The sequence below is a fragment of the Populus alba genome, chromosome 4 (assembly GCF_005239225.2).
Source record: "Populus alba chromosome 4, ASM523922v2, whole genome shotgun sequence".
NCBI classification, from domain to species: Eukaryota; Viridiplantae; Streptophyta; class Magnoliopsida; order Malpighiales; family Salicaceae; genus Populus; species Populus alba.
In genome coordinates, this window is record NC_133287.1 from 3,817,787 (window position 1) to 3,838,883 (window position 21,097).

At 33.3% G+C, this 21,097-nt stretch overlaps 3 protein-coding genes across 3 annotated transcripts; 2 read left to right on the forward strand and 1 right to left on the reverse strand.

Moving 5' to 3' along the window:
* Positions 1-578: 578 nt before the first annotated feature.
* LOC118047294 (non-classical arabinogalactan protein 30) lies at positions 579-2,323 on the forward strand. Its single transcript, XM_035056548.2, has 2 exons — positions 579-1,124; positions 1,842-2,323. Exons 1-2 carry the CDS (start codon positions 641-643, stop codon positions 2,144-2,146), a joined length of 789 nt encoding a protein of 262 aa, XP_034912439.1. The 5' UTR covers positions 579-640; the 3' UTR covers positions 2,147-2,323.
* A 13,076-nt stretch (positions 2,324-15,399) lies between these two features.
* Positions 15,400-16,631, forward strand: LOC118047293 (VQ motif-containing protein 4-like). Its single transcript, XM_035056547.2, has one exon. The coding sequence runs from the start codon at positions 15,571-15,573 to the stop codon at positions 16,411-16,413; it is 843 nt and encodes a 280-aa protein (XP_034912438.1). The 5' UTR covers positions 15,400-15,570; the 3' UTR covers positions 16,414-16,631.
* A 2,421-nt stretch (positions 16,632-19,052) lies between these two features.
* LOC118047255 (protein RALF-like 19) lies at positions 19,053-19,651 on the reverse strand. Its single transcript, XM_035056501.1, has 2 exons — positions 19,335-19,651; positions 19,053-19,101 (listed from the first exon to the last, which is right to left on the reverse strand). The coding sequence occupies exons 1-2, from the start codon at positions 19,649-19,651 to the stop codon at positions 19,053-19,055; spliced, it is 366 nt and encodes a 121-aa protein (XP_034912392.1).
* Positions 19,652-21,097: the final 1,446 nt, after the last annotated feature.

A 21,097-nucleotide genomic window follows, 5' to 3' on the forward strand; every position in this document is an offset into this window, starting at 1 on the left:
TTATGTTCACTCGGAGACAAATTTTTTTTTTGTTATATTAAATAAATCTAATAGGAAATATACTAACAAAAAAATTTTGAACGGGAATATTTTTAAATAAAATAAAAATAAATATTCAATTAAAAAACTATCAAATATATATATGAATTTGATTGAATTGATCAGATTACCCATCACCTAACCTATAATATCTAATTAAATTTTTTTTTTAATCCACTATTATAGATGATATCTACCTTATAAGTTAAGTGCAAATATTACACACCACTTTTTCTAACAAATGAGCCAAGATACATCCCTCCCTGGATACAACAGTCTAGAACTACTTCTCGAGCAGATTTACCCCACTGGTGTAGAGAGAGAGAGATTTATCAGCAAAATCGCAGCGAATCACGGCTTGCTAGGAGGTGTTTGTAATTGTGTTACAGCTGTATTTAAAAAAAGTTAAAATGTTTTTTAACTTTAAATTATTTTAATGTAATAATATAAAAAAAAAAAATAATTTTTTTTTTTTTTACTTTAATATATTTTTCTACGTCCGAACAGTCACTTGGTCTATAAAATCCGTCCCTTGGAAGCTTATCTCCACATCTCTGTCTCTATCTCTCGGTTTCTCAGAGGGGTCCAAAAATAGAAAGAGATGGGTTTTGTTATAGCTAAAGCACTTGTGCCATTCATCCTTTCATTGCTATGCTTTACTGTTTTTAGTGAAAATGCAGAGTCACTGCCAGCTGAGGCACCCCATCACCGGGGCTCCTACCATCACTACCCAACAGCAGCACCAGTGAGTGCGCCACCGAGTCATGCGCCTAGCAAAGCACCAACCCCACATCACCACCGCCGCCAACATCATGGTCACGCACCAGCTCCTGCACCAGTTCACACTCCAGCACATGCACCAGTGTACCCCCCAAAGCCTCACATTCCCCCACCAGCACCGGCGCACCCTCCCAAGCAGTCTCACATGCCCCCACCAGCACCGGCGCACCCTCCCAAGCAGTCTCACCCAAACCCACCCGGTTTTCACTTCCCAAGAAAGCTCGTAGCAGTTCAAGGTGTTGTTTACTGCAAAGCTTGCAACTATTCTGGGGTTGATACCCTCTGGGGAGCAAAACCAGTTCTTGGTAACTTGTTCAAACTCCCTAATCCCTCTGGCTTAAGTTTATATCTTTTCTAAAAACAACAGTAATGAGTTAATCTAACAATATTCTTAAGAAACAACATTCAAGTAACTATACCGTTTTGCATGTTCAAGCGTAACTATAGCTTCCTCCTACAGGCCAAAAGGATAACATGAGCTAGCTAGATCGTTTATTTTGTGGAAATGATGCTTCTTTTTTGTGTTTATCTTGAAAGTTTATTTCTTGGGCGTGGACATGCATCAGAGAGTATATAAACTCTCTGTCCTTTGTTCGACAATTTTACTTGTACAAAAATAAGAGACAAGTTATTTTGTAGGCTCGCGTACGTATATTATTGCCGTACATGTTCATACGCATTGTGTCAGCTTTCCAGGTCTCTCTGCGACATGGACATATCCGTTATGTATTTTATTCAAGTTTTGAATTTATGGACAGATAGAGAGACGAGGTCTCTACTCTTTTTATGAGTGCATGTAACATCAATTAGATAATAAAGTTATGGGCTGAAGCAGCTTTATTTATTCCAAGGACTAGCTCTTTACTCTAGGTACAAAAGTAAACGTCAAATGCCTAGTGTCTAGCATTGTGTATGGGTATCCTCCGGCTAGAGACCTAAAAGGGAGGAGGGGAGAGGGAAGAAAAGTAATTGTTATTATTTTTTGTCCACTGAAGTGAGTAAGCATTGATTGTCATGTGCAGGTGCTACTGTAAAGCTACAGTGCAATAATACCAGGAAGCCACAAGACGTGAAGGCCACAACCGACAAGAATGGTTACTTCCTCATCAAAGCGCCCAAGACCATCACCAGCTACGGAGTTCACAAGTGCAAGGTGTGGCTAGTCTCATCACCAAATACTGCTTGCAGCAAGATAACTAATCTCCACGGTGGCCTGACCGGCGCCATCTTGAGGCCTGAGAAGAAGCCTTATGTTGATGAAAAGAAGCATGAATGTGCCCTCTTCAGTGTTGGCCCTTTTGCTTTCGAGCCCAAATGCCCTCGTTAATCCCCCATAGTTTGTATTGGTTTGCTGCCCTATGGTTTCTAGCATTGCGTGTCGCCACTTTACTTAGAGTTTCTTTTGAGTTATGTAATGGCAGTTTCTTAATTACTTCAGCGTGCCGTCTGAGAGAATAATTTGTAGCATCCATATATTATAAATAAGCATTTGCCTTTTATTTTAGGTGTCAGACTCTTGGACCATAATTATTACTTAGGCAAGAAATGCCACAGCTCGACCAAAAAGCAAGATAATCTAATCCATTCGAGTTATTCAAAAAATATCTTTATGATATGGTAGACAAGTTTCAAGAAGTGGGCGTTTGCCCCCCCTCTCTTGTGTAAGCCCGGCCGCCCTTGGCGGCGAGGCTGCTACTGAGTTTATCAAGGTAGTTCTCTTCAAGGAAAACGAGCACTTCACGCCAAATATTTCAAATGATTTTTCTAGTGATTCGACCCTTTTTTTTCCTTTTCATGTTGGAGAATTCACTCTTATTCTGGCCTGTAATTTGCAGCAGCATGTCATCGATCAGAAGGGTAGCTGCCTAGTCGCAGAAAACTTATTCTGAAGAAAAAGAACAAGAACAAGAAAGTTTTACATAAAAACAACTGTTTCTTTTGAAAAAAATGTGTGTTTTTACCCAAATTACCAAGTAACAAGGTCACCGCAGTATAGTTACTTCAAATCGCCGAAAAATTCCCGGTAAGGGTGAGTACAATAATTTCTTTTTAGGCACAACCTCCAAAGAATGCCGATCAACATGGGATTTGGCTGCCCTTCCATCGGATTCCATTTGTTTTGTTTTTAGCTTTCATTTTTTTTTTTTTTCAACATGACCAATGGGTCCAATAATCAAAGTGAGTGAGCCTCCCTCGATAAACAATGGTTTAGATAAAATCAGCATGGGTTTTTGCACCAAAATTCAATTACGGATAAGGAAGAAGTAGATCCATATTTATTTTTAACAAAAAAGAAGGTTATTTTATCATTTTCACAAATTTTGTTAAGAGTTATAGAAAATAACTCAGGTGAGAAAATATTTAAAAAATAATATAATTTAAATAAAAACACATTTCTAAATATTAATTTTGTTTGAAGTAAATTTAAAATTTAAAATCTGGATAACCTAAACAAAATCATTAACCAATTATAATATTATATAATAATATTACATGGCGTGATTATACTTGTTTTATTAAAATCTTTCAAACAATACCAAGTTTTTTTTTTCCTGATGCCACACGATCTCTTATTATTAAACATTGGATTTTAAATCTTGTATATTGACCGGACATGCATTTTTGCCTAGTTAAAAAAACGCAGACGATGATTCTAGGATACCCCTTTTTTTTTGTCTCCGCCCCAACACTCGGGTTACAAACCGAAGGGCACCAAAGCTCGAAGGTCATGGTTTCCATATTTGCTCAACGAGAGGCCTTTCTCCTCGATCCATAAGCAACAAGAACGCATGATCAGACCACTTGAGCACATTCGATAAGAAAAAAGAGGTCGTTTTGAAAGGACATATAGCTTACTTTCAAACTATCGAACCTTGTTCAAACACAAACAGTCCATCAAGACAACAGGTTAAAAGAGAAGCAATTATTGCCATCACATTTCGATCTTCGTAATTTATTCAACAAATTGATGCTGGAGAATGTCAAATCACTCGAATGGTGACATCAGCAAATATGAACTCCTTTGGTGCCCGCGGCTGCCCGAGAAGCGAAGAGCCTCTTGAAACAACATATTTACATGCCCTTTTGTCAAATCAGTACTCAATTGTCGAAATCTAAACCTGTTTCCAAATTCCAGGTAATATCAGAGCATGTACTCTTTTGTTGCACGCGGTGCCCGAGAAGCTATGAGCGCATACGGCAATTATTGGTGTCCTCACCTTTTGAAACATCTTTACATACCTTTTCTTTTCTCATTTTTAACAAAACTTTTTACTGAAGCTTTGTTACTAAGGCTGGGTTAATGCTTGCTTAGATATCTTTGAAAACTTCCAGATATTTAATGCCTGAAGTTGGCTTTGTATCGAAGAACGAAAAGGAGAATAAGGGATGAGCATGGTAAGCTCATCCTTTTATTCCCCTCGCAAGGAAAAACCTAAAAAGCCTCCATGTTTCACTACAGACCAAGAGAGATTTGCATAATACTTCATCTTTTTTTCCCTTTACTTTTTCTTTAATTTAATCATTTTATAATAAATTGATTTAAGATTGAATTTGATGATTAACTTGATATGAAATTTTCATCATGTTAAAAACATTATAATGTTGAATTAATACTTGATTTTGAAAAAAAAAAAAATCCTACTCTAGTTGAAATTTTGGGGACAAAACTTCACCATGAAACAAATCCAATTGTACTTGAAATTTTGGGGAAAAAACTTGACAATGAAACAAAACGTTGGCAACTTTTTTTTATTTTATTTACTGTGCATGAGGTGTGTTTTTAAGTTTTTTGGCATGCTAAGTTTTTTTGTTATCTATTTTTGTCCATGGTTTCCAAGGATTTTACACTTTGACCCAAAGCTTTATTTTATTTATATTTTAATTTTTAAATTTGAGTGAAGAGAGAGAGTTCGATCACATTTTAAATAAAAAAAATCATTATTATTGCCAATGGGTTACATTTAACAAGAAGAGTTCTCTTAACATGTTTTTTACCTTTCATTTTGTCATAAAAAGTAAATCAAGGTTATTACCTTTTTTAGTTTAACTTTGTATTATTGAACCGAATTGATTTATTAAAATATAAATGGTATTTTAAAGTAAAAATAGAATGAAAAATGATATTTTGATTCAAAAATACTCAAGCTCGATTTTCTAGCAATCTCTCCAATGGACGAGCACAATCGCACATGATATGTCTTCAGCTATATTCTTTTCAAGAAAGGAAAGAAAGCAAGTCCACGCGTGTTAGGTCTTTTTTTTATTGTGCTTGATCCCATCTTATATATTTTTATTTTTTAATTTTCATTTAAAAGCACTATAAAAAAGGGTTAACATGATATTTCAATTATAATTCAAGTTTGGTTCATATTTATTATCATGGCTTTTTACAGGAATTGTTTTCAACTATTATGTGCGGAATATGAAAAAAAAAAAACAAATAGCACATGAATGCTCAATTAAAATAAAATTTTTATTTCAAAAATTTGTTAATATGTTTTTTACATGATTGATTAGTCACATACAATATATTGAGACTTTAATTATTTTTTAAAAACCTGCATTTAAGATGATAACAGGGTTCTTTCAATAAAAAAAGTGCTTGCAAAAAAAAAAAAACGTGTTTGTTAAATCAATTAAGAGATGCACTAATTAGGAAATGAAACTTAAATTGGAGGAATACTTTTAAACCGAGTGGATTCCCAACAATGTCAAGTCCAGTGTCTGTGACATCCCGGCGAAGGGTCTGAAGATGGCATCCACTTTCACAGGGAATTCAACCTCAATCCAGGAGATGTTCCGGCGTGTCAGTGAACAATTCACAGCTATGTTCAGCGCAAGGCTTTCTTGCACCGGTACACTGGCGAGGGAATGGACGAGATGGAATTTGTTCCGAGATAGCTTGAGAGTAACATGAACGATCTGGTTGCTGAGTATCAGCAAATACCAGGATGCAACCATCGATGAAGAGGAGTTCGAGGAGGAAGAGGAAGAGGAACATGGTACTTAAGATAGCTTGAAATTCTTTTCACTATGTCTGAAGTATGTATTTCCCTGGCTCTGTAGCATTTTTCCTTGGATTAATTTGTGTGATAGGCATGGTTTTATTAGCAAGGCAGGTTCTCGTGGCATTATAAATGCCATTAGTGTTGCAAGGTGGGAGTTCTAATTTCTTTTCCTATTTGAGTGTATATCTTTAGTTTTTCTATTTGAATGTTTGTATCTTTAAAAACTTGCAGTGAGTGCTTTTAATTTTTAAATCTAACAAATATCAACTTCGATCATATTTGATCAAATTAATTAAAATTAAAAATTAGAACAACAAAACAACTTAAAAATTTATTTATATTAAAAGAACACCAAAATTTTGTTCTTTTTTTTAAATCGTAAAATCACGAAGACCATAACCGACTAGATAAGATAATGAAAAAAAAAACAATATAAATAAAAATATAAGGTTTATGGACAACCATATGTCAATCAGAGCCAGTAGGATCTGCAACACAAAAAATATAGGGTTTATAGATATTGTTGGGAAAAATAATAAATTGAGTTTCGTGGTTTAACTTATTAAAATTATAATTTAGATTATAGAGTCAACTGAGTTTAATATTTTTTTTTATGAATATATAACCTAAACATACTAAAAAATAATAATAAAAAAAGGATAAAAAGCAACTTATTAAAGGAATGATAAAAAGCAACTTAAAAAATAAAAAATAAAATAAAAGTGACATTGTGTTTTAAACGCAAGTAATAAAGGGTCTATGAATAGTAAATAATATTTTACTTGTTATTAAATAATTTCTTTTTATAATTTTTTTTAAAAATAAAAACAATCACGGAACAAAACAAGCTGAAAGTGGTATTGCATTATTTGAATGGAACCAATCTTTATGGACAGCGCCCGACTAAAAGAACAAAAATGAAGAGGTAGCACAACGACGAGCTGCTTTGGAGTTTCTCAAGCATGATTTTCTGGCCCGTTTAGTCTGCGGTCCAAACCATGTTTTCTAGACATATTCATATTTCTACAGGTCCCAAATGGGCTGGCTTTAGTTTTAAAATCCTCTTCTTCGAGTTTAGCGACCATGAAAGGTACTTCGAGTGGGCTTTTTTTCTTCTTTTTTTTCAATTTTTCTTTTTAATGATGCTGCCTAGGGCTCAAAATTCTTTATGTATCTGCAATTCAGCTTTTATATTTCAATCGAAACCGATTTTTCTCTTTCGAATGATCCGAAGAAACACTCTCAAAATGAAAAGAACAATATTTTTAATTACTTGACTAGGAAGTTGAGAAAGTTGAACTTAGATAACATGAACACACATAAAACAAGTCATTTTATTAGGAGTCGATGATTTTTTATGCATAAGTTAGCACGGCAATGAAGTAAAACAGTCTTAAATATTGGGTTTTGTGTATTTACAAGGTTTAAAAAACTTAATTGCTTAGAAATAGATTGCAAAGGAGATAGTAAAGTCGAAGATGCCTTATCTGGGGATTCTAGAAAATTTATACAACCTTGAATCTACATGGTTGTGTCCATGCGATGGTCAATATGCTTGTCATTTATAACTCTGAACTATTTGCAGACACACGCTCATAATAATAATAATAATAATAAACCCATGTAAAAGCTGCATAAAATTTGAGTTTTGTGGGATGGGTGTTATTGATGACGATAGACGTGCTTTTATCTAATGGATGCATGTTTTACCCCATAGTTGGTGGCGAGTGGATCAGATTTGACTCGAGAATAATGTGCTTGGAGATGTTCGATTGACATTAGGATATGTTTGACTGGCTCGGGATCCCGAAGAGTATTGTATTCGAGGGTGTTGCTTTGTGAGACTTCGAGGACATCTTAGACCCAATCTAAAGACAAGTGCTGTTAGCCTGTTATCCTTGGATGCTCGGATGAGCTTCGTCACCCATTGAAGCTACAGTCTTATATCTTTTATGTGCTTTGCCTCATGTTCTGTATCATGGAATAGATTTTCAGAAATGCAGATTCTGGGCCATCACTACGTACCTCATCTATTTTTGGAAGTGAAGAATTTAAAATTTAGAAACACAAGACAAGCGGCAAAACAAAAACTGAAAGGTATTATGGTCCGATCCCCTGTTGCAATCTATGCTTGTCTTTTAATGGGTTATTAAATGCTTGTTGGTACTCAACTGCTTTCCATGGTTAACAATATTTAACAATAGCAGTATAGTAGGATTGAACAAGACCATTGAGGATTGAAGATGCTCTCGTGGCTGTGGATTAATGATCCCAACTCCATTAACATCTCAAACATGATCAAGGTAATTCTAAGAGAAAACGAAGAGATGAAAAGAGCAATAGAGCTCTAGCTAGCTACGAGAACATCTTCGAGGGGTGACTGAAAAGCTCGAAACATGCATGACGAGACCTGTTCAGACTTCGAATGGGATCTCTTGCAAGTTGTACGTGGAGGCACTGAGCTGTGCTGCTATGCATTATGTAGATATTAATTTTGCTGGTAAGGAGGACGCTTGTGCACAGGTCCAATCATTTATTAGGTTTTTTTTGTTTTACGTATAACCCTAAGCTGTTATATACTCACCTGTTATTAAACCTCGGCAGAGCAATCCTAAATCAAGCTAACCTATCCCGGCCAAAGTTGGTAAGAAAAAAAATCACCCTAAAACTCTCTCGAAAGTAACCCAAGCATGCCAAATAATCATTTTAATTCAATGATCTAAACTGTATTATAAGGTTTGAAGATATGATTTGAGATTTGTATAGACCCTTATTATCTTGTACTTAATATTTATCGAATAAATAAAGATAGTAAGATTCAAACTTGTGACCACTTGGTCATCAAAACTTTAATACCATGTTAAAAAACCTATTTCAACCTAATAATTTAAGCTGTTAACTTAACAGATCGACCAGCCCTAATGCTTGAGTTTATTTTTCTTCCCTCATATCTAGTTTCGAATGGACATTTACACATCTCAAGTCAAGTCTGTAGTATTGCTCGATCATTCACATCAAGTTGGCCGGAATCGATATATGGCATCTCCTTTTTAATGATGTTTTGGTTCCAAAAACGAGCAAATGGCATCGCATTGTATAGCATAAAATTCATGCGGAAGCATCTGGTGGGGAGATATTTGTGGTTTATGTTTCTTACAAAGTGGTTAAAACATCCAAGTCAAAAAGTTTCGTTTGAATGAATGGGCAAAGCAATGGTTTAATTTAAGCAGTCAAACCAAACTATTTATGCAAGTATCACAGCCACCAAGTTTCTCAGTGTCTATCCATTTCAAGCCAATAGATTAGTTTGGTTTTACCGGTATATACTTGGTAAGTCGTGTATAATATTTTTTAAAAAATACCTTTTGTTTTAAAAATCTATTAATTTATTTTTGACAAAGCAAATCGAAACTATAAAAATAATATTAAAAATATATATTAATTTAATATCTTTTCAAATTTATCAAGTTAAACGCATTCAAATACAAAAATATATACCGCCTGGTATGATTATACCTCTGCGAAGACTCTATGGACTGGGTTTATGTAAGAATAAAATACATATTCCCTATATCCTTCTTGGCCGTAAGATAGAGCTTGAATCAAAAACTTACTATATATATATATATATATATATATATATATATATAGTTTGCTTGCTTTACAAGGGAGGATAACATCTATTAATGTGTTTGGTAGGAATATTAATTAAGTTGGATTTTTTTATTAAGAGAATTCTTGTGCTTTAAGCTACTTAGCAAGGGCTAACCCTTTTTTTATGTAATAATTAATTAGAAATCATTGAGATTAAAACCTAATTCATTAAAAGAAAGTCAAGTCGGATACATAACAAATAATTAATGGGAAAAAAATCTATAAATGTCTCAAGTTGGAGGTCGAAACTAACGTTCAACGTTCGAGTCAAAATTTAATTTATAAATTAGCCATACGTTTGAGCATCTGTTTTAAGCAAAAGTGAACGTTAGTGAATTTAATTCTTGATTCATGTAATCAAGATATATAGTTAAATGAAATGCGTGACATAAATGTTAAATCAATTTGTGTGATGTAATTATATATTTTGAAACAGTATACTATTCAATTTTTTTATATAGAACTAAAAAAAGGAGGAAGGATATGCTTTATAATTGCTCTGACCTCAGCATTGTGGCTGTCAGCCCGTCACCCCTAATTCTGAAGTACTCTTTACCAAAAGTTGTAGTATGTAAAATACAGGGATGGAATTTGGGTTGTTCTACGAAAATTTATTATCCGGAGTATTTATACAGCTTAATAAGAAAATGTCCTCGGATATTCCTGGGTCTAAATGTTATACTCCTAAATTTAACTATTATACCCGGATGCACTTGAATTCAATCGATACATATTAATGCATTAAAAAAAAAAAAAAACTAAAAGGACTTAGTTTTATCCTGTTTATTGTGAGGAGAAATATTGTGGATTCAGATAATATTTTAACCATCTTATCATTCATTGCACTTAACAATTGTCTTGAAAGCAAGGGAAAAGTTGTTTTTTTTCCAAGAGATCCAAATATTATTTGCATATTGAGTGGGGACAGTTTAGTTATTTACTTTTTAAAATATACAATAAAAATACTTTTTTTTATCCTTGAAAGTTAAAAAAATTGACCTTTGGTTAGGGGAATTTTTTGTATTTTCCAATTATTTTTAACAGTTAATTCTCAATTCTACCCTTCAAAGCTAAAAAAATATTGACAGGAAATTTTTTTTGTCTTTTCACAATTTTTGAACAATTAAATTATGCATATAACCTTTGACTAAAAAAATATACGGCTACTTGAGAGGGCGTTTTAATCTTTGCAAATTGGTTTTTCTGTAATAATCATATGCCTTTGGTTCATGTTTAGTAAATTTTTTTTAAAAATATTAATAAAATAATTAAAGAGGCTAGTGCGCATTATTCAAATGTTGGCGCATTAAGGCCATTAAACTTTGTTATTTTTTTTACTTTTTTTTTCTTTTTAATTATTTTGATAACAGGTTGGTAAAGTTAAATCGGGTTAGATCGAGTTTTTTATATTTTTTTTTGTTGAACTTCTATTTTTTTAGTGGGTCATTCTTTTGAAATTCATTTTTTTTTTATCTTTATCTCATACCATAAGTTTTAGATTTGTCAAGTTAACTCGAGTTAATTAGAATTTTCTTCTTTAAAATTATATATTTTAAATTTTTTTTTTTTTTTTTATCTTTAATGTTAGACTATTAGATCTTAAACTTTATAATTTTTTTTTTATTTTTTTTGAATTATTTTGATTCAAACACGAGCCACATGTCTAGTCAAGTATAATTGTTTTCATAATTGAATTATATCTATCAAACTTGGATAAACCATGCGTATACTAAATGAAGGCAGTTAGGCAGGTTTCTTAGTAATGTGTCATCTATGAATTGGTTTTGTTATCGCCATTAATAATACACAACCTCCAAAACCAATAATTAAGTCAACTTTTGCAGTGATTTTTTGTCGCTCTAAGTTCTTGTTTCCAAGCAATTCAAAACTACAGGTGTTAATCACATTAACCTCCTTACCCTTACATGAGCATACCCCGTCGAGTTCAAGACTACATAATCAGCCTTAAACCATAAGGTAATGAATCATCTCCTAGAGATAAAGCAACTCCTCTCCCACCTCCTTAATCTTATTATGCAAAATAAACAATACGACCTCTAAGACTCTTTTTCTCCTAGTCTTTTTTAAATTCAATAGGAGACTTGTTCTTGCATATATTTGTTCTATCAAATCCAACATTCTCAATCTTCTAATTAATTTACAAGGAAGATAACTTGATTTTTATGAAATTTTATGTAAAACTTATTACTCAATAGTGTCACACCCCCACATCGCAGCGACTTTAAAAATAAATCTTTGAAAAGAATGAATTTCTGACATCCTATTTTTTGTTGAAAAATGGTTTTGTTTAAAAAATCGTCACTTAGTATTATGATCATAAAGAACCCTAATTGTTCAACAAATATTCTTCGTCACATAACTGGTTACGCAAAATGAAAGATTTTTTTTTTTTATATATTTTTTGTTTTGTTTTTTTAATAAAATAAAAGTAAAAAATTAGGTTACCACAAATAGAAAGTTGAATTATAAATTATCAGTCAACAATAATTTATGGAGTGGATGAATTATAACCGATTACTAAAAAGTTATGGCAACGTTTTGTGGAAATTTATTTCTACAATACAATGCTAGCTGTAGGTCAATTTATGGAGGAACCCGTGTTGTGGCAAACGTATAAAATGGGTGCATCCAGCATTTTCCAATACATAATTAATTAATGGAGTCTCTTCTCTTCAATTATATAACAGAGGGAACGGCTAGGAAAAGCACGTTTGCACATGCATTTCCAATCAAGGATTTGTTTTTCGAAGTTGATCTAATGGTTGATCTTCGTCCCATCTTTTTTTAAAATTTTAAATTTTCAAATTAATTCATTTTTTAATCTGTATCCCATTATTGCACAAAAAATTTCATTATTTATTATAAACTAATAAATATTAAAAATACCTCATGATCATGAGATTTCACAAGATGTGCATAAAAAACACAACTTTTATCACAACCTAAATCACCCAAAATCACTATCAAATCCAATCCATAATTAAAAAGAGATAATGAAAAATTATTGAAAATTTAATTGAAAACTTGGGTTTTTATTTTTTAGAAATCAATCTTCATATGAATTTTCGTAAGAATTTACAGGTAAAAAAACACTAAAAAAGACAAGAAGAACTAGGTTAAATACATAAAAGATAAAAACTAAAAATAGGGTTTTTTACTCCATTGAATCAACTAGAAAAAGATCCAAAGGCTGAGAAGGCACGTCCGCACATGCGAACGGTCCTTTTCAAGCCGTCCCTGTAACACAGTAGCAGCATCTCAGGAACAACAAAGAAAGTCTCTTATTTGTGCGCAGGTGAGCGACTACCAGCTCAGCTGAAAATAATCATGGGATTAAAAATTAATTATAAAAGATATTTAAAATTTACGTTTTAAATATATAATTTAAGGTGCAGGTCCACAAATTTTAATTGGAAATGCTTTTATCATTATATTTCGGAAAAATCTTGTTGTTCAATATTGCCACCAACGTGGGATGTTATTTAAAATAATTTGAAAATAAATTAAAATGATTAAAAAATACATTTTAAAAAAAATACTTCAAAAAAAAAAACTCTCCGAGCCATACCCTTGATGTGAAGTTTCTGTCCCTATTTCTCGAGTTCCCATGGGGGGGAATCTGGCAGGAGTAGGACCTGATCGTCTAGGATCTGTACAGCGTTTTGAATTGCAGCATGTAATGTTTATTTTTGTGTTTTAAAAATATTTTAAATTAATATTTTTATATATTGATATTAAAAATATTTTTTTAAAAAAATTAAAAAAAATTATTTTAATATATTTTTAAATAAATAATACTTTTAAAAAAAATCATAATCATATTTTTAAAAATCTCCACACCAATTTATTTATTTTTTAAATGGATTGACGCATATTTCTCTAAAAAAATCTAAAATAAGTGCACATTTTGCCAAAATCAGAATCGATGGAGGAGTGGGGACATAGGAAGCGTTTGTTTTTGCATTTGTAACTGTGTTTTGGCAAATTAAAAAATTTTTTTTTTGTTAAAATTGAGTTACAGTTGTACTTTTTGGATCGTTTTGATGTGCTGATGTCAAAAATGATTTTTAAAAAATAAAAAAACATCATTTGCATGTATTTCGACACGAAAAGCTATTTGAAAAGCAACTGCTACCACAGTGCCAAACACGCTCATAGACTCTAACAAGGGTCTGCCTGGTCTGTACTTAAATAATTTGTACATGACAAAACATCCCTTATGATTTCATCATTTACCTTGATTGCCATGATCTAATGGGTCCCGCTCACGGGGACAGATGCCAGAGGCAAAATGAGAATTTGCGACACGCAAATGAAGGTGTTCTTGTACTGTTAAGTTGGACCTTTTTTTCTTTCTTAACTCTATGGTCAAAGGACATTTGTCATTGATCTTAGGTTGGAATAATAGCTCTTTATTTGTGCGTTATAATTTATTTTTTTATTTAAAAATATTAAATTAATATTTTAAAAATAATTTTAATATATTAATTTTAAAAATTAAAAAACAAAAAAAATTATTTTTTAAAAATAATATACACGGTAATATTAAACATACGCGAGAGGAAGTGCATTCTATTATAATTGAAGGGCATCTACAATGGTCTATATCATTATTAGTTTGTATCTTTTATGTTTTATGGGTGGAAAAAAATTAAAAAAAAACAAACAAATAAAAAATATATATATATATATATATATATATATATATATATATATATATATATATAAAGAGTGTGTTTATAATTTGATTCAACTTATTTTTTAAAATATTTTTTTATTTATAATTTTAGTGTATTTATGTAAAAAATCTAAAAATATGTTTTAACATATTTTTACACTGTATTATCAAACATATATTAAAAATTACTTTTCATGTATCTTAATAATTGTTGTATAGGAAGCAGCACGATTATGTTTGGATTCTTATTTTACTGTTTTTAATGTTTTATTTTAAAGCAAACAAAAATAGATATTGAATAAGTATTTAATATATAATTTTATATAGTAAGATATTATGTTGCCATAAAAAAACATGAAAGCAAACATTTTTTTTAAAATGAAAAGTTGCTTTTCTTGCCTTGTAGTGTTTACAAGTGGGAAAATGATGTATAAAGTATACCTATCTCAACATCTATAGTAATATTTCAAGTATTATAATTTTACACCCTCGTTCTTGTTTCGACTTTAAAATGTAAATATTATAATTTTAATTTTAATCAATTCAGTCACTGAAAATCTTATAATAAGTTTATATTTTATAATAGTTTTTATTTTAAATAGCACAAAAATATTACATTTATTCACAACACAATACTATAGTTTATCATGAAACGTTTACGTGTTTTGCTTTACATCATAATGCAAGCAATTAAACATAATAAAGTACAACACAATACAATCTCCAATATAAGAATAAAACATAAACATAAATAGAGTGGTTAAAAATTTAAGATTGTTATTTTTTTTTTTGCGACCATAAATTACTCCTTTATCACTACATATTTAGTTAATTTGAATATGCAATAAATTACCTAGAAATCCTGAAGATTTAATTAAATCTTGTTAATGGACATCACAATCTTGTTCAATAGTGTTTAATTTTACGGTTAAAAACTGTTTTTGAATTTTGAATTTTTATATTATTTTAATATACTAATATTAAAAATAAAATTTTTAAAATAAAAAATATTTTTTTAAAAAATAAAATTTATTATAAATTAAGACAAAAAAAAAAGGTTTGTTATTTTTATTTTTTAGGGTCAAAATCCTGAATCAAACACCAAATTCGAAGATGATCGACCACACTTCGGTGTCCTTAATTGGAGCGTGAAGACAGAGTCCCCAAAAAGCGTTGAAAGTAAAACCACCGAGGAAACTTCAAAGTCCCGAGTCCCCACCAAAACATTTCTTACCAAACCAAACAAGGTAGCAAAAGTCTCCCTTCTCTCTCTCACATCTCTACTTTCCCTCAAGTTCAGAAGACTTTTCTTTTCGTCCTCTTCATTTCTGTCTCTTGAAGAGAGCAACAAGAAAGAAAGCAAGAACAACACCACCACCACAAACATCAATGGAAACCTCACCACGACATCAAGATAATCAAAACCCACAGTCTCTTTTTCCTTCACCAACTAGCTACAGCAGCAGCAGCAACAGCAACAGCAACAGCAGCTCCACCACCGCCACCACAAATAATGTTGCACTCCACAACAATATTAACCACCCTCCACCACTTCCATCACCCAAACCCATTTCCAGATCCGAATCCACAAACCCATACCCGACAACTTTTGTCCAAGCTGACAGTTCTTCCTTCAAACAAGTAGTCCAGATGTTGACTGGATCACCCAAACCCAAACCTCCATGCACCACCACCACCACCACCACCACCACCACGGCCCCCAACACCTCACAAGTCGACCCATTACCTAAAACCCACAACATCCCTCCAATTAAATCCATGCCCAAAAAGAACCAATCTTCCGGGTTCAAGCTTTATGAACGTAGAAACTCACTCAAGAACCTCAAGATCAACCCTTTAAATCCAATTTTTGCCCAACCCAGTTCAGGTTTTTCTTCAAGGAAACCAGAGATCCTCTCCCCAAGCATTCTCGATTTCCCAGCTCTTGTTTTAAGCCCGGTTACTCCTTTAATACCCGACCCGTTTGACCGATCCGGATCGGCAAAGTATAGTAATAGTTTTAGTCCCATTAACACCTCCACCACCAACAACAATAACGTTGTTAATGCTGAGGCTATGGATACCGATGCAGAGGAGAAAGCAATTAAAGAGAAAGGATTTTACTTGCACCCGTCACCCGGATCCTCACCAAGAGAAACGGAGCCCCGATTGTTGCCTCTATTTCCTATTACCTCACCAAGAATATCAGGTTCTGTTAATCCTTCATCCTAAATAAAAAGTAATAGTAATAAATGTCATTTTTAGTCCTTTTTTTGTGTAATATTTTTATATATAATTATATATATTGTTGCTGCCATTGATGTTGATTAAGGTGGTACTGATTATGAGACTAAACCAAAAAAAAATGTAATGTTGGATATTTGAAGAGAGTGAGAGGATCTTTGCTTCAATTGTATATTTCGATGCTTGTTTTATTTTTGTTCTCGCCATCTCATTTAGGCCTTTTCTTTTCTTGTTAATGTATTAAAGTGTTTGGTTGATGAGAAAGTTGGGCATGTTGAAAAAGAAAATAAAGTTTATAAAGAAAAGAGAAGGGAAGAGTCAAAGTTTGACTCTTGTAACGTTTAACTTTGCAATAAAGGGGTAGTTGTAAACTTGCTAAAAATCAAAGCCAATTATTAGAAATTAGAATTGAACTTACACTTAAATTTGGTTAATTTTCTAACTTCTAGTTTGTTACGTTACAGTATCTAGTGAATTTAAGAGCCATTTGGTGGTTAGCTCTCACTCATTTAATTATGTTATCAAGCAATTCTTAAAGGAAATGCAGGATGACTGCTATAATTTGAATTTTGAAGAGGACACTCGCTGACTGTCCCCTTTTCCATTCTCTCAATAAATGCAACAATGAATGGGACTGATACCCAACTCGGTATTTCAATAACTCTTTTCAGAGGCTATGTAAGAACAGTTGTTGATTGAATAGTGAGGTGAGAAGGGATTAAGGGGAAGGGTTTTTTTTTTGTGTATAGAATGGGCAAAAGCGCCTTGGACTTGCTGTCGAAGAAAGAGTGGATAAATGGGCAAGGAATCTTGACCCCCTATAGTTTTCAGTTTCTCGTGAGTGGAGGAAAAGGATTCCCAGGAGGGGCATAGCGTTTCTATGTTCTTGTATTGAAAGCACTGTTATGTGCTGCCCTGTTTTTTTTTTTTATCGCCCATGAGAGTTCCTTTTGGACAAGGAACTGACCAATCCCGTTAAAAATTCTCCCTATTTTTTTAAGAAATGGTTGATATTTGATCTTGTTGCTTTGGTGTGGGGGATGTAATTAGGGTCGCAAGGGAGGAAGCCATGCTGTAATTAGTGGTGTTAATGACCAGAGCGGTAGAATTTTCAGCCAGAGGAGAAGGGGATCGTTTTGTTGGGATCCAAGTAAATCTCGGGGCCCACTTTGTGGGGAAGGAAGGAATTAATGGCCCATCCGAGTGAGTTTTCCCAAGTTTGGAGGGTTTCTTTGATAATCAAACGCTAGAGTTGCTGGAAAAGCAATCATGCCAAGGCAGTTGGTTTCTCTTTCTTTGAATCTAACACTTGATTTTAAGTTTGCTTTTTGACTCGAAGAAGACCTTAACTGTGGTGAATGGGGACGTGAGAAAGTGAAGGTGGTAGGGATGGTGGGACTTGTGATGATGAAAGGAAAGAAAAAAAAGGATAGTAATGGGAAAGCCAGAAAACATGGTGGTGAGCGGTGGGCTCTTGTGTTTTCTCTTGTTTTATCTTGTACACCATTTGTTTCTTTCCGTGGACAATTTGGTTTTGAGACTCTCTTCATCCTACAGTTGGCCGGTCATTAATTGCTAAACTTGAAACTTTCATGTGCGCCGTCTGGGGTGGAGACCCCTCTTTGGCCCTTTGCATGCCAGCAATCACCATCGTCTTAATCACCGTCGTCATCATCTTCCTTCCCCTGTCAATTGGCTCCTCTGTTTGCATCTTTTCCACAAGGCATGCTCCAATCCAATCCAATCCAATCAATCACGTGAGTGGGAGTCGATTTATTCATTCACGGGTCAAATGCTGAGTGTTAGGCGCATTAATTAAAATATAAAAGCATGTCAAGTTTTTCGACTTTCATTTTAATAGGGAATAAACTTGTCTAGCTAGTGTGGCTGAAGGGAGGGAGAACCAGACATTATTATGATAAAGCATTTTGGTGGAAAGGGGGAAGTTCCATTCCATTCCATGGACAAATGTCAATGGTCGACGAGAACCGTTCATGAAGAACAATTCTGAAAAGATTGCAAGCATGCGCTTATTCCCACTACCAAAAGATGGATCAAAGAACAAATGCCTTTCCTTTTCTCAACACTTCATTTGGAGCTCGAAAAAAAAGTTGTTTTTTCCTTCTTTAAATTGGACCAGGAAAGGAGCTGCCATGGCAGCCCCTCTTTTCTAGACAGTACAGGATTTTTCATCATTTCTCTTGGGCCTTGGAGTTACTTGATAATCATTATCATCATGTACATGTGTCCAAATCTATTTGCTATTTATGGACAGATTCTGATATGAATTATGTATACTTCTCGTGTCGATGTCATATACATGGATTGTTGACGAATGCAACTGGAATTAGACAAACGAGATGACTAAACTAGCTGGGATCTGCTAGAACTTGAATGAATAAAGAATGCAGACATACATGGTTGTCTGGCGGCAGAACATCATGACAGTCATTGGTCCTGATTCCTTCCAAAGGCCAATCAGGGATATCTTCTAAATTGATATAGGACTTGCAAGTGTTATTGGTTGAGAAATGCAGAGAAAAGCCTAACCAAAACTTTCATTAAATTAAAATTACATAAAATACTAGCCTTTCATTTCCTCCAAAAGTTACATTTAAAGCTCAGAATCAGAAGAAGAGGAGACAGAGACTTGCAATTACAGAAGCAATGAGAGACCTTCAACATCAAATATGAAAGAACACAGACAACAAATAACAAGACAGAATTAAAATACCATATTAAACTGCAGCGTAGCGTTAGAGGAGGAAATGCAGTTAACAAAGTGACAACCGAAGAATCCCAGATTGATGCATGCTCAAAGGGCAACGATCCTTTCCCTTTTCTTCTGTAATGGCGCTCTCTCTTCTGTTATCATTCTCTTCATTGATTAATGAGTGTACCGACGGCACCTTGTGATGGTGCTGCATCCACGTTTGTAAGGATTAGCCTTTTGCCGCTTGTTACAGTTGTAGTAAGAACTACCGCGACGATTGCAAGGGACCGAGTTAGCCCTTAGGGCTCCATAGCTAATGTACTTTGTCTTCTGAGCCAGCAACCTGTGATTGATCTCAGAATCCATCATCATCTCAGTGCTGAATTCGAAACCGTTACTGTCATGGCCTAAAGTGGACAGGCCCCAGAGGTCAGCATCATCCATCAAAGTTGTCGACTCAACAACCAAGGCCGTAGCCAACATGAGGAAAACCAGCCAGAACTTAGAACCCATTATGGGCATGGGAACAAACACAAGAGAGGGTTTTAAAACACGCCGACACCCTGCCCTTCCAAATAGAGGAGGGGAAGAGAAGGATACACAAAAAGAAAAGATGGGATGGTTTTCAGCTTGTTGGGATAAAAGAAGGGAGGGATGGAGGTAGGAGGTGAAGGGTAAGATTTGTGGTTGTGAATTTGGGGGGGTGCCCGTTTCTTACTCCTTGTTTTCATGCCAAGATCTGTTGATTTTAGGCTGTTCTTTCTATAGTTTAGGATTTGTGTTGCTGTCAACCCTTTTATTAGAAACCAAGATCTGTTGGTTTTGACTGTCCATTATTAGCAATCTGGATCCCCCTTTTCTGTCCTCCAAGATTGCTAAGAATGGAGGAGGGTAGGAGAGGCATGGTGTACAAGATTCACAATACACAAAAAACTCTGGAAGCATCATGCCTGCTGCTGCTGTACACTTTAGCACCTGTCCCTGCATAGATCGACTGTGCTAATGCCGGTTGGACAGCGCTAAGAACTTTAATTCTTGGCTATATGCAAGCTATTGTGTCCACTTTCCGGGAATTAACAAACCAAAAATACAGAACTCAGATCATAATCTTCTTAACTCATAACGTAAAGCCATCGTCTTTTGATGATAAGAGCATTTTTTATTTGTTCGATTTGCACAATCAAATTATGTAATAATTTCTTACGAAATAGTTAATGCTGCTTATCCTATGTTTTTCTTCTGTGTGAACGTATCATTTTTCTTTTGACATTGTTTAAATTAAAATCTGTCAAGAGATTCAAGAACGGGGGGCTGTCATTAGTGGACTTGAACATCACATTGAAGCTATTATTCCACAGGTCACATCCCCCTAGTGTATTTTACAAGAAAAACGTACTAAAAATAAAATAAAATAAAATAAATATGTGAGTTACTTTGATTAATTGGGTGTTTGTTATTGTCGTGTGAAATATAATTTTATTTTTTAAAAATATATTAAAATAATTTTTTTATATATATTTTAATATTAACATATTAAAATCATTAAAAAAACACTACAAATATTTTTTTTGAAGACAAATATATTTTAAGAAAGCACTCGAAAACTTAATAATACTGTAGAGCATAATTATCAAACTTGATATGGGGGTTGACTCGGTCAAGGGACTGGGCTACCCGAATCAATTTAAAAAAAAATTTAAAACAATATTTGAAGTTTTAATATTTCATATGAAAAAATTAAAATTCAATTCATGCAAATATAAGCTATACTTGTTATAAATAATGAAATTTAAAAGATTATTTCAAAATATTTTTTATCCTACATTAAAAAGATACTATGTTATCCTTTTAAATTGAAGTATTTAAATCAAAATGATTTTTTTTATCTCACATTAAAAAAATAAAATATTCTTCTAGTATTTATACAGCAAACTTTGAAAAACATAAACAATCAACTTA